We start from the raw sequence: 13,132 nt of genomic DNA, 5'->3' as shown, positions 1-13,132 counted from the left end.
CAGTTTCAATGACCAAAACCCAACAATATAAATATCATTAAAAAGATAACGTCAAGAACTTCCCAACGGTACCTTCAGATAGTCCAACGGAATTCTAGTAAATTAAGTAATTAGCTAGCAAACTTTGAACTCAGGTCAAATTCCACAAAAATAAAAATTTATGTATTCTTTTCCCAAAAAAAATATTTGTGATTAAAAATCAAAATTTAAGTATAGTTCGTATATTTGTAGGCAATTAACCAATAAAGAAAACGGGAAACCTTAATAAAAAGATTGGTGGAAGGTTTAAATGAACTAATAGGATGGTATATGCCACCCATGTAAAAATAATAAATTTAAATAATAAAATACTACTTCTTCCGTTCCTTAAATATCTTTCTAATGAAGGGTGACACATGTTTTAATAAAAGTTAATGGATTAATAGCCGGAAAATACACGAACTATTTTGAGATTTGCATATTGCACATGACCTTCAAAATTAGCCCTAGAATACATGACTTTTCAATTTAATCGCAATTTGCACCCGGCGAGAACTCCGGCTATAATTATAGTTGACCGGCAATGACGTGGACTATACGTGTGGCATTTTAATTGATTTGGCAATACACATGTCATTTTTATTAATAAAGAAATTAAAAAAAAACAAAAAAATCATCTCTATCTCATAAATCACAGCTGCATTCTCTCATTCCTCAAGCTTCTCCACCACCGTCGGCCAGCTCTTCAACCAAAATCAGGCGGCGGACCTCAAGCGCAACAACAAAACCCAACTCAATGGCGATGGATCTAGAACCCTCTGCAACTTCTTGAAAAAAAGCGGTAGATCTGAAAACCCAACTCAATGGCTATCTCTCATATGAAAAAAGCGGTAGATCTGAAAAGGAGAGGGAGAGGGAGAGTGGGAAGGAAATGGAGATCGTTGACTGAGAGAGAGGGGTGGTAGTGGTTCTGGATTTGGGGGTTTTGCAGAGTTGGCGGTGAATTGAAGGTGTAGGGCTCGGTGGTCGGCGGCGTTCGTGAACGGTGGTGGTGGAACGCGGCGGTTGGAGACAAGCCCGCGCTGTGTGGAACCCGGTGGAGGCGGTCGGCGTTTTACAGATGGGAGGGGGATGGCGCCGGAGAAGTTGTCGCGCCGCCTCACCTCCACCATAACCACCGCCACAGATCTCCAGATTTCCAAATAACCACCACCACCGTCCCTTTGAATTGAAGAAATCAAACATCAAAATCAAAGAAACCCTAACCCCCCTCCCCCCCGCCTGCAACTCCGACGTCGACGCAACAGCAGACCAGCGCCCACCTCAGCCTCCCTTCCCCTGCAATTCTGATTTGGGGGTGGAGTTGCTCGGCGTCGGAAATCAAGGCCACGCCTTTCGCGGTTGGCTGGGGAAGAATGTGGCGTTGGAGTGATGAGAGAGGTGGGCAGAGAGGCGGTGCGCGGTGGTCGACGGACTAAGGCCGCCGTGGAAAAACTGGAACAAAATGTTTTTTCCATTTTTTTGTTTTTTTTTTAATTTAAAAGAGCTTGACAAAACGACGTCGTTTTACTATATCGGAAAATCGTCCACGTCAACAAAATCCGACGGCCACGTCACCACCGATCAATGTGTTAGTCAATGCAGGTGCAAATTACAATTAAATTGAAAAGTCATGTATTCCAGGGCTAATTTTGAAGGTCATGTGCAATATGCAAATCTCAAAATAGTTCGTGTATTTTCCGGCTATTAACCCAAAGTTAATTGTGTATTAGATGAGTGGAGAATATGGGTAGACATGGCCACGGTTCGGTTCCCGGTTCGAACCGGAACCGGAACCGCCAGTTCCCGGTTCCAAAAATTGGAACCGGAATCGAACCGAAAATTAACCCTCACGGTTTCGGTTCCGAACCGTTAATCGGTAGTTCCGGTTTCGAACCATCGGTTTCTGTTCGAACAGTTAGAACTGTCCGTTTTTTTTTTTTATGTAATTTGTATTGTTGTGTAACATTTAATGAAATTTGCTTTAATAAAATAAAAGACACAAGAAAATATAAAGTCCATATACTTTATTTTCTAAATTGAACTTATAATTCAACCTTACAACTCTTATAAATACAATTTACAAATTACAACTTTTGGATGCTAAAATAAAATTAAGACAACTTAGTTTACAACTTGTAATTGGGGGGAAAAAATAAAGAAAATATGACTTGAGCTTAATTATAACATTTAAGTTATAATTGAGTTGCGTACGTATGCCGAATGAATCAAAGTTCACGGTTCGGTTCCCGGTTCTGATTTTTTTGGCCATGTCTAAATATGGGTCCCACAAAAAATAAAGATTGTAAGAGTAATAATGAGTGGAATTATTTCCAAATGTAGGTTAGGAAGATGTTTTGGGGACGAACCAAAATGAAAAGAGAGGAAGATGTTTGAAGGATGGAGGGAGTATATGTTTATACATGAAAAAGATAAAAATAATTTTTATCATAATTTTGAATAATTTTTAGATTTGAAAGGATTCTTATTTTTATTTTATATAGAATATAAAAATATTATATTTACAATAAAATACTAAAGAATACTTTAAAAATAAAAATAAGCAAGGATATTTTAAGTATAATAATAGTAATAAAAAAAAATAAGAATACATATTTTTAGGGATCATTTGGTACGAGTGGTTATGGTGTATAATATAATTATGACACCATAATATCTTGTTTGGTAAAAAAGAGTATGAAATACACGATCATTTATAAATCCAAAAGATCGATAAAATTTTACGGATCTGTGTTAATTCCCATACCATCTCTGAGGTAGTATACGTAATATCAATCTTAATTATAATATATACTCTCTCCGTCCACGAAAGAACTTCATATCTTACTTTTTTGGAACGTCCACAAAAAATCTTTCTACCTATTTTTGGACTATACCCCACCACTTATAATTACTTACTTTTCATTTTTTGAAATATTAATTATAACACATTTTCACCACTCTCAATACATTCAACAACTTTTTTTCTACTCTTAATACACTCAACAATATTTTTCTTAAAACTCGTGTCACTCCCTCCTAGAAAATTCTTCCATGGACGAAGGGAGTATTAATTTGTTATTGACTAAATTGCCCTAATATCAATTAAAGTGATATTATTAAATATGTTAATTATAACGATATTTTAGAAATTAAAATTTCATACATGATCTTGATACATCATACCAAACAACATACTCCCTCCGTCCCCAAAATAAGTTTCTCTTTGGGGATGGCACGAGTTTTAAGGAAAAGTGGTAAAGTGTATTGATAGTGGAGAAAAATATGTTATAATTAGTATTGGGAGTGGTGAAAATGTGAAAAAAGTGTTATAATTAGTATTGAGATTGGTGAAAAAGTGAAAAGTAAGAATAAATAAAGTATTATTAGTGGTGGGGTAGTTATCCAAAAATGGAAAAAAAGAAAGAGGAACTTATTTGGGAGACGTCCCAAAAAAGAAAAAGATGAACTTATTTCAGGAACGGATGGAGTATATTATATTTTACCGATATTTCAATACATTCTACTAAATATAATATTAATACAGTCAAACATATCATATTTTTTCATATACCACGTACCAAACGAGCACTATATAGTAGTAATAGATAGATAAATGCCATTAAATTAAATATATAATAAAATTATGATGTACACAAGTTTTATATTTATAGTTAGGTCATTTTGTTGCTCAGTTTTACAAGTTGTAATACAAAGCAAGTGTAATTTTCCATATTATTTCTTAGGGATGTCAATCCAGCCCGGGCTAATCGGACTAAAAAATTTATTTTAAAAAAATAATTAATATATTTCTATTGACAATATTATATTTGTAATAAATAAATACACGCATAATATTTGTAATTTTCAACCCTAACCCTAAATATTCGGGTTCGGTTATTCGGTTATAACTGTAACCAAACCGAAATTTCGATTAATCGATTAACCGATAACTGAAATTAGCTGGTTCGGTTCAGTTACCGATTATTAAGATTTATATATACCGGTTACTCGGTTTAACCGGTAATCGAGTAACCGATTGATTAACCGATTAAATAATAATTAATACATATATTTATTATATTCTACTAATGTTTTATACTATTTTATTTTAAAATTTTAATTTACCTTTCCCGAGTCTTTATTTTTAGTACAAGTATATAATATGATATTCCAACTTCACCATTTCATTTGCCATATGATGATATCGCAGTAATATATTTAATTTGTTTCTTGCAACGGAGGCATAAAAATTGAACCTTTCACGTCTCTATTTTAATCGAATCGGAAAAGAGATGAACAATAGATCATAAAAAGAAAATAGAAGGAAATATCAAATCATATTTAACTAATTACTTAATTGTCTTTTATAAAAATTTATGTCGACTAATTTGTATTAATTTTTTCATATATGTATGCATTCATTTGATCTATATATATATGCATCCATTATGTTTGATCTATGATAAAAGTGATAGTAAAAAATAAAATTTAATGCAACCGTCAACGAGATTATAACACCAATTACAAGAAGAATATTATTTTGGTAATATCTATGAATTTTTTTGAAAATAAACTGGTTAATTCGTTTAACCGATTAATCGGACTGGTTAATCGGTTAATCGAATAAAAAATCGGTTCGATTTTCGGTTACCTATTTCATTGTTAATCGGTTCGATTATAACCGAATCGAACCGATTACCACCCCTAGTCGTGAGACAAATTTTGTGATTAATAAATTCTAGCAAAGGGAATAATAAACTCGAATTGGAGAGAGGTGAACCATAATTGAGGTGGATGTACACAAATTTCCAACTCATTCGTTTTAGAAACTAAAGGCCAGCAAGAATATCCATCAAACAAAAGCAAGAAATATTGGTTCCGAGACAATAAAGAGTAACCACACTCAACCAACATTATACGAAATGTCAAAACATGTCTTTGAACGACTATATGTACAAATCCTAATGTCAAATTCTAGTGAGAGAGAGAGACCTATTTCTTTTTTAAGAGAAAAGAATGGAACATACAGAAACATTGAGATGCTCTAGAGATCACAGGTGTCACCTTGTCTCAGCTGCTGGCACCTCTGCTGGGTAACTAGACATGTCTATGTCAACAAGTGAAACATCATAAGGCACAGAGGCAGCATTTGATGTATCCATGAGCAACGAAGAGTCAATAGCCTCCAATTTCAGAATATCTGGTGAAGCATCTGTATTTTCAGGAGTTCTACTACCCGACGATGATACACTCGATAATTGTATATCTTCTAACTTGTTTCCATACGAATGTTTGCTTCTTCTAACTGTATCCATTTCACGACCTGTTGGGACAAACGTCCGTGACCTGTACTTTCTTCTTCCCTCATCATTCTCACTAGGATTGTAGAGCACATAATCATGGTAGGTAGGTGCAAACTGTGCAAAATTCAAGATGCGGATTGTGAGAATACTTATACTATGAAAACATGAATTCCATTTGAATGCAACCTTACCTGGTGTACTGTATCATGGTAGAAGTCATTCAATTTCAAAGCATGGGCAAGACTTGCAGTAAAGCCATGGTTTGTGCCTATATTTGCACCAGCATACTCTTTGTAAGGGAAGGCATAAAGATGCCCAATAGCCGCAATAAGCATCTCAACACAGATTATAAAATTTTGAAATTCCGCCGCTTCTGTAGTATCCTTTATTAGTTGAGACTTAGCAGCAAGAAAAACCAATACACCCTGTAAGAGAAAATTTATTATGATGAGGCACACGAGATAGGTTATCAAGCACATAGCAGGATCAGTGCCACAATAACAGTAATCGAGCAGAAAACATGAGCAGCTTTGAAATCTAGGGCATCCCGTTGTAATCCAGAAAAGGTAAAAGCAAATGTGAAACAATAGGCAAGCTGCAGAAAGTGACGAGAAACACAATAGAGAGAGAGAGAGATTCATGGTTTACATAGATACTCAAAATATCAAGCTACAGATGAAAAAGTGATGGTGGCCACATAAAGAAAGGTTAAATGTGATTATCATGGATCAGTATAGATATGAAAATATACATAGGAAATACACGAAAAAAGGATGACAAGAATGATACAGCATCTGAAGTAGAAGCATGCGTAAGTATAATCACACCAAGTATGAATGATGAATCCATGATTCAGGACAGCTCATTTCATCATCAGCCTCTCAGATTTTGTACCCATACACTGAGCTTACAGCTTACCTGCCAGTATGTAAGAAATACTACAGATTTGATTATGATGAACTTCGGAACAGGATTGAATGGCTGAAGTAAATCTCTGCAAGCTACATAAAACAAGGCCAACGCATAAAGTGCCATCGAGTATGAGATTGTATAGATAATGGTGAGGTAGAGATATGATTGTCGTGGATTGAAGTTTCCATCTTCGTATTTCCCTTTCGCATAAAGCATTAATGTAACAATGACTAAAATGGGCTTCAAGATCACAAACTGCAGACACCCTTGTTTGCACCTACGTATAAAACGCCTGCATGCATAGCAACCATAGGTTAACCAAGAACAACCCAAGGAAGCTCAACATTTACATATACAGCACGTACAGGGCAATATCCATTCCATAATAAATTCCAAAGGTCTTAAATAAACAAAAGTTTAAGGAAACAATTTATTAGGGACGACTGAGCAACAGAATAATAATTGTTCATATTGACGAAAGAAACAACAGGTAACAAGCAAAATCACTTACAAATACACCTAAACAGCTAAGGAGCAGTGACAAGTAAATCAGAGCAATCCAACAATAATCAAGTTTGAAACCAACTATTAAACAATTCTGGAAAAACTGGAGGTTAATATGCCTTATATTTCACAGCAATTTTAGAATTAGTATCTGTCGCATCAACAGATTAACCAGTGAAATACCTTTGAATACTCTAGTCTTAAAATATGTAATTCAATGGAACAAAAATGAAAATAAGGAATTCGAAGATCGAATATCTAGTTGAGTTGATAAACCTACTCTCAATCAGCAGAATATAGTCCATTTAGACATACTAAACAATAAACTTGAAAGAGACTAAACTGATGATACAATAGATGATCTTGATGCCTACATTTGAATACTTGTCCCGAACTCAAACAAATTATATTTTCATAAATAGCTAAGAAGTGACTTACCCATCCAATGGAATCGGGGGAAAGCAACAAGTCATTAGGCACCAATTTGGCTGCAGAACTTTACCAGATAGACTTACGACAACAGCTCCTGGACCACCTACCCATGCTAGGCACAGTGACAAAAAATTATAGATGACCCATGCTTCATACCTTCAAAAGACAAGTAATCAGAATATTATCCCTCCAAAAAAATCATATTCATGAAAAAAAAAAATCTAAAACAGTATATTGAACCAATCTTGTAAACTGAAGAATGAGATTCAAGAGAAACGTAGCAAAGGCAGAAAAAAGTAGATTTAATCATTAAAGACATGCACAAAAGTGACTGTCAATGCAGCATAAGAACATCATAAAAACACAGGAAGGACTTGAGCAAATTCATGTGATAATATATAATAACTTGAAATCAGAGGCAGAGGAGAATATACTGACTATAGACTTAAAGGACAAAGACTTTTTGAGTAAAAAGAATGTGGCATGAGATGGCAAGTAAACTACTAATCATTCAGAAAATATTATGATACCATGTGATACGAAGTAACAGTTGAGCCCTTAGCCTATTCCAGTAATATTGGCTCAAACCATTCAGTGGTTTCTTTCAACTTTATGGTACACCAAGTGTATGTGGGTTCAAAAAGAAGAAGAGAACTTTATTGAGTGCCATCATAAACTTTGTTCATCGAGAAAGAATTATTTCTTTGTCACTTGCACAGTTGCACGATATTTATCTCAGTAGCTCAAATAAATGGGCTATGAACTCAATTCAAAAAACTAGAAAGAAAAGCAATGTTCCATCTTATTGACGAAATAAGATGGGTTTCCAGCTTCAAGATTTGAGTTAACTCCAACACAATCTTTCTCAAACTAATAATAAAAGATATAATAGATTCATAGAGAATCACTAATACGTAGGAATGAAATTTGACAGGGATGGAATAATTTTGGGAACGGAATGATGATGGGAAATGATTGAAATAAATATAGAATTGATATGGCTGGTATATCCATAAGGAATGCAGTATGTGAAGTTATAATTTTTATTTTTTTTCATTTAACTTGAATGGAATTGAACTTTAATTACTTTATTAATTTCATTATCACAATTAATAATCACTAATTTAGGGTTTTAATATATTATTATTATTATTATTATTATTATTATTATTATTATTATTATTATTATTATTATTATTATTATAAAAACACTTCTATTTTGTGATTTTTGTCTTATGAACACTTCAGAGAAATTCTAATATCAATCCAATAGTTTGTATTTTCTATGATATCAGTTATAGCTTTTTAATAATTATGGCATATAACAATAAATACAAAAGTTCACCAAGGCAAGAAACGCTCGATGAGTATGCAATTAAGAACAAAAGGATGATAGAGACATATCACTTGTAGAAAGAGGATAGAGAATGTAAAGAATATTGAAGATATCAGAGGATGATTAGGAGAGAGAATATCATCTTTCCATAAAAATACGTAGAAGGGATATAATGTTATGCAATCACACCACTCTTCAATTCTTACTAACAGCCATTTGTTTTGAAGGAGCGCAATAGAGAATCTCATACATATTACCCATATTGTGCAGATATAGAGAGTGATACAAAAACAAAGAAAGAAATGATCACAACCATACTTACATTTCTCTTATTGAATTGAAGTAAATTGTGCTTTTGTTTAGGACCAGGGATAAGAAAGACATCAATGCATAAACCTGTTAGATAACCAAAACATCAAGATGGTCAGGACGCACACCTACAAGATACAAGGAACTTGAAATATGTCCAGTTCAATCTCTAATCAAACAAATCAACTACTTTCTATTTTTCTGTGGTATGAGCACAAAAAAATAAATATAAATCAATGCTGAGCATCCTTAAATAAATAGATATAATGGTATTGCAAGTATAGAAATATTTGATACAGGCATGACATCAAGGGCAAGGATTACGATTCAGTTAGTTAAAGTTGCATCTTGATATGCATGGTCTGCAATTAGTTAAGAAGTTCTTTCAAGGAATTTCAATTAGTCCATGCCATCAATAGTTAAGAGTCAAGACATTGATTTCAGTTCGTGTTCCTCAATATTATTATCATGCAGTAGAATAGGGATTTAAAAATCAAGCGGTCATATGTAACACAGATACAACGAAAACTGAAGTTCCTTAGAATACAGTCTTGGTTCATGAATTAGCCTTGTGCTAACCAGTGTGAAGCACTTTTTTCCCACTATCTTTTCCTTTTTCCCATCTTTCATTTTTCAGCTGACCTATTGTTAAACCCTGGTCGCGCCGTTGCGGCCAAACAAGAGACTTACATCCTTCATCCTATATTAGATCTGTTATAGATCATTCCTGACACTGCTACTTAATTTACTCCCTTGCTAATTGATCAAGTTATTTAGGGGTTAGAATAAAAGGATGGAACAGGCTTTTATATCTGGAGCCCTAGTTTCCTTTGTTATTTAAGTACTAGAGTTGAGTCATTTAGAGTCATCAGAAAAGTTATCCTACTCAAGTTCGCAGATTTCTGCTTGGGCATCGTGATCCGTTCTTGGCACTCGGGGCAGGTTCCACAAAGTTCTTAATTTTCTTCTCTTTTGATATATTTCCATTTCAATTTCAACATAAAGTTTGGTCTGAATTTCTCTTTCATCTTTAAATACCCTTCACTCTATCTATTGGTCCAACCTTCTGGATGCAAAAGAGGATGGAGAAGATGATACAGAGGATGTTGACTCGACACTCAATTGCATGTTGGCAACAGTAAATAGCATCGACACGTCAGCTCAGTGGTTGCTCCAGCCATCCAGGATTGCATTGAAACAGCCATTTCAGCCAGCCCCCAGAATCGCACCTAAACAACAGTGAGAACTCCTGCTTTTTTTCCTTTCACTCCCTGCCAGGCGATTGTCTCTCTCCCTTAGGCAGCAGTGCCTGCTCCTCTTCTTGAGACAGTGCTCGCTCGTCTACCTGTGTGCGTCATCACCTTCAACGGGTTATGCTTGTCTCACTCATCTAGCATTGCAAAAGGAGCTCATAAAACCTCCACGGCCAAAGGTTGTAGAGAATGCACTAGCTTGTTGCTTCACATCCGTGCATTGGAGATAGTATCTTCAAAGGGACACTTCATGGCCAGTTTCTCTCTATCTTTTGATGTGTTCGCCCTTGTTCTCAGATTTGTTGGTATCAGAATGGGTGTGCAGCACTATGTGTACTTGAAGTCAAGCATTCGGACGTCTTTTGAAGTCAAGCGGGAGATGTGGGATGTTTTTTTGAGTCAGCTTACAGCCTTGAGGACAAGGCTGTTTTGAACAGGGAGGAACTGTTATAGATCATTCCTGATAGTCTGAAACTATTACTTTATTTCCTTATAATGATTAACTTATTTAGGGTTAGAATAAAAGGATGAAACGGGCTTTTGTTTGTGGAGCCCTAGTTTCTTTTGTTATTTAAGTGCTAGAGTTTAGAGGCGTCAGAAAAGTGATCCTACCTGGGCTGGCAGATTTTTGCTTGGACAGGAAGATACCTTGATTGGCGCTTGGGGCAGTTTGCCTGCAAGTTCTTATTTTTCTTCTCTTTTGATATTGTTACTTTCAACATAAAATAGGTTTAAATTTCTTTTTCATCTCTAAATAGTAAATACACTCATAACCAGTCACTTTAAAGATGACTTTCTTCCTCTACCAACCGGAGGAAAATACTAATGCAATCATGCCCTAACAGTAAAACGGCATACATATATCTAAGTGATGTTTCCTGTCCCGAGCAAAAAAGGAAGTAAGAATAGTTTAACTTGTGAGTGCTTTCCTTAAGAACAGCTTCAGCACAAGACAATACACCAACCATCAACAAATGAATATTCCAGATCTGCATCTAAATATCCACTTTCTCCCTAGAGCATGAAGCAGTTCCATGACTGGACCACATTTTTAGCAGTTTGGTGCTCTAACAATTAAGAGGCTTTTCTTAAGTGTTATAATTACTGTCACCTACACAGTGAGCTTCTTATTATTACCTGAACTAGTTCATTGGAGAACCTGTCTTTAAAATGATGACAAGAGTCTTTTTTTTTTGTTTTTTAAGGGCTTTTACAATGACGTACATGTGTAAATTGATTTTTTTTTTCTCACAGTTAATTAACTGTTGAATACCAAAATGGACCGCGGATGCAAAAGCTGCATACATTATAGTATCTTACTATTGTTTGTGATGAGAATTGCATGTGTCCTGTTATGTTATATGGTTAACCTACAGATCTAGTTAACCGAAGTTCCATACTACGTAGTTGCCAGCATCCAAGTATTTACAAACTCAGTAGTTGAGATAAAAGCTTGCATGAATAAACAAGAAACTCTCCCAGAGTATTCCAAATAAAGTAATTTAGAAACACTATTTGAAACTTGAAAGAAAGTAGGAGCAGCAGCATATGAGAAAACAAATTGTTTATTAAGAAAGCACATTATCATGCAGGTTAAATGAGAAGGCTTCAACTGTAACAAAAAACAATTAAAAGATCAAACAGAATGTGAACTATTAGCAGCAGTGAGAAGAGCAATGCCGAGCATTAAGTTCAACATAGAGTAGTAAGATACTCACAGGAACCATAAAGATAATACGGACGATGTATCTCTGATATGTGGGCTCAGTATAATTCAAAAGATGTTTGTAAATGTGGAGAACTGCCAATGTCATTGCGCCGATTGTACAAGGCAATGCTATCAGAATGTAGTATATTGGCCCCATCTCCAATCCAGGCTAAAAAATCAGTTCAAATGACGATCTTCTCCAAAAGAAATCCTATTAATATATCAAACGGCAATCATTTGGTGCAATAATTGTGAGGTACAAAAATAAGAGAGCTAGGGTAGTTCAATCTAAGAATCGAATACAAATTGTCACAGACCTTAATACTTATATTCAGGGCTTTCCTAATCCACTGATTGGGAAAAATTTCTACTGTAATACACCAAACCAACTCTTATCTCCGAATCCCTTTGAAACATATAAAAACCCTAATCCCTAACAGAAGGGTGTAGATTCCCACAGTAGAGACTGGCATTCAGGGAAGCCCCTGAAAAAAGCAAACAAGGATCAGAAACTGCTTGATACAATGACTATAAGAACTTCCAATTCAATCGAGCCTTCAGGAAATAATGAAAACTCCAAAATGGGTCTCCGAAACGGCAACTTAAAGAGATATATTGTCGCTACAGAGTTCAAAATGTAGGAGCCAACCAATGTTGCAGACCAAATTAAACATAAAACGAAAAAAATCATGAACTCACATTATCGACGGAATCGAAGGGAGGAACCGGCAATTGTTCGCACGAAACAGCAGAAATATCGACCGAATTAACAGTGAAATGATCAGATCTGAAATAGCAAGAAGTGGGATTGCCGGATTGGTTTAAACATTCACGGCAAAGGATAACTTCTTGCGCTGTAGGAATGCTGGCGGGGGAGGACACCTTGGGCCAGACTGGCAAATAATGGCGGCTTCAAATATACGCAGATTTTTCTGCTCTGCTCAATCAAATCAATTCACTTTTTCGTTCGATTATCATTTGAATTATGATAATCGAAATTTTATTTTTGAGTTAGGGAAGGAGTTGGGAACATAAATGAGATTTATTGCAAACTTGAAAGGATAAAAATTAAAAGCTTTTTCTTTATAATGAAGTATCGGTGGTATTTCATTAGGGTTATGGTCGGAAAATACATGAACTATTACCGAATTTGTAAATTGCACATGATTTTCAAAATAGCTCCACAATACATTACCTTTTGATTTTATTGCAATGTGCACACGGTGAAACTTTTGATTAAAAATAATTTTAACTGGTAATGACGTGGACATTATTTAAGATTACATGGCATGATGCGGGACATCACACGTCCAAAACGACGTTGTTTAGGACGTCTTCTTCAATTTTAATTAAA

The 13,132-nt window shown here is 35.0% G+C and overlaps 1 protein-coding gene across 2 annotated transcripts; it reads right to left on the bottom strand.

Moving 5' to 3' along the window:
* Nucleotides 1–4,908: 4,908 nt before the first annotated feature.
* On the bottom strand, nt 4,909–12,846 carry LOC131014343 (uncharacterized). Of its 2 annotated transcripts, XM_057942278.1 has the most exons (9): nt 12,478–12,829; nt 12,160–12,263; nt 12,096–12,121; nt 11,789–11,989; nt 8,831–8,904; nt 7,179–7,328; nt 6,243–6,528; nt 5,516–5,749; nt 4,909–5,438 (listed from the first exon to the last, which is right to left on the bottom strand). In XM_057942278.1, the coding sequence occupies exons 4-9, from the start codon at nt 11,933–11,935 to the stop codon at nt 5,082–5,084; spliced, it is 1,248 nt and encodes a 415-aa protein (XP_057798261.1). In that variant the 5' UTR covers nt 11,936–11,989; nt 12,096–12,121; nt 12,160–12,263; nt 12,478–12,829; the 3' UTR covers nt 4,909–5,081. The 2 variants fall into 2 exon arrangements, with proteins under 2 accessions (XP_057798261.1, XP_057798260.1); XM_057942277.1 differs by having other exon boundaries at nt 12,096–12,263; nt 12,478–12,846.
* Between the last annotated feature and the right edge of the window lie 286 nt (nt 12,847–13,132).

The sequence above is a fragment of the Salvia miltiorrhiza genome, chromosome 3 (genome assembly GCF_028751815.1).
Source record: "Salvia miltiorrhiza cultivar Shanhuang (shh) chromosome 3, IMPLAD_Smil_shh, whole genome shotgun sequence".
In the NCBI taxonomy this organism is placed as follows: Eukaryota; Viridiplantae; Streptophyta; class Magnoliopsida; order Lamiales; family Lamiaceae; genus Salvia; species Salvia miltiorrhiza.
The sequence above is the reverse complement of the archived record's forward strand: the minus strand, read 5'-3'. Positions and strand labels throughout refer to the sequence as shown.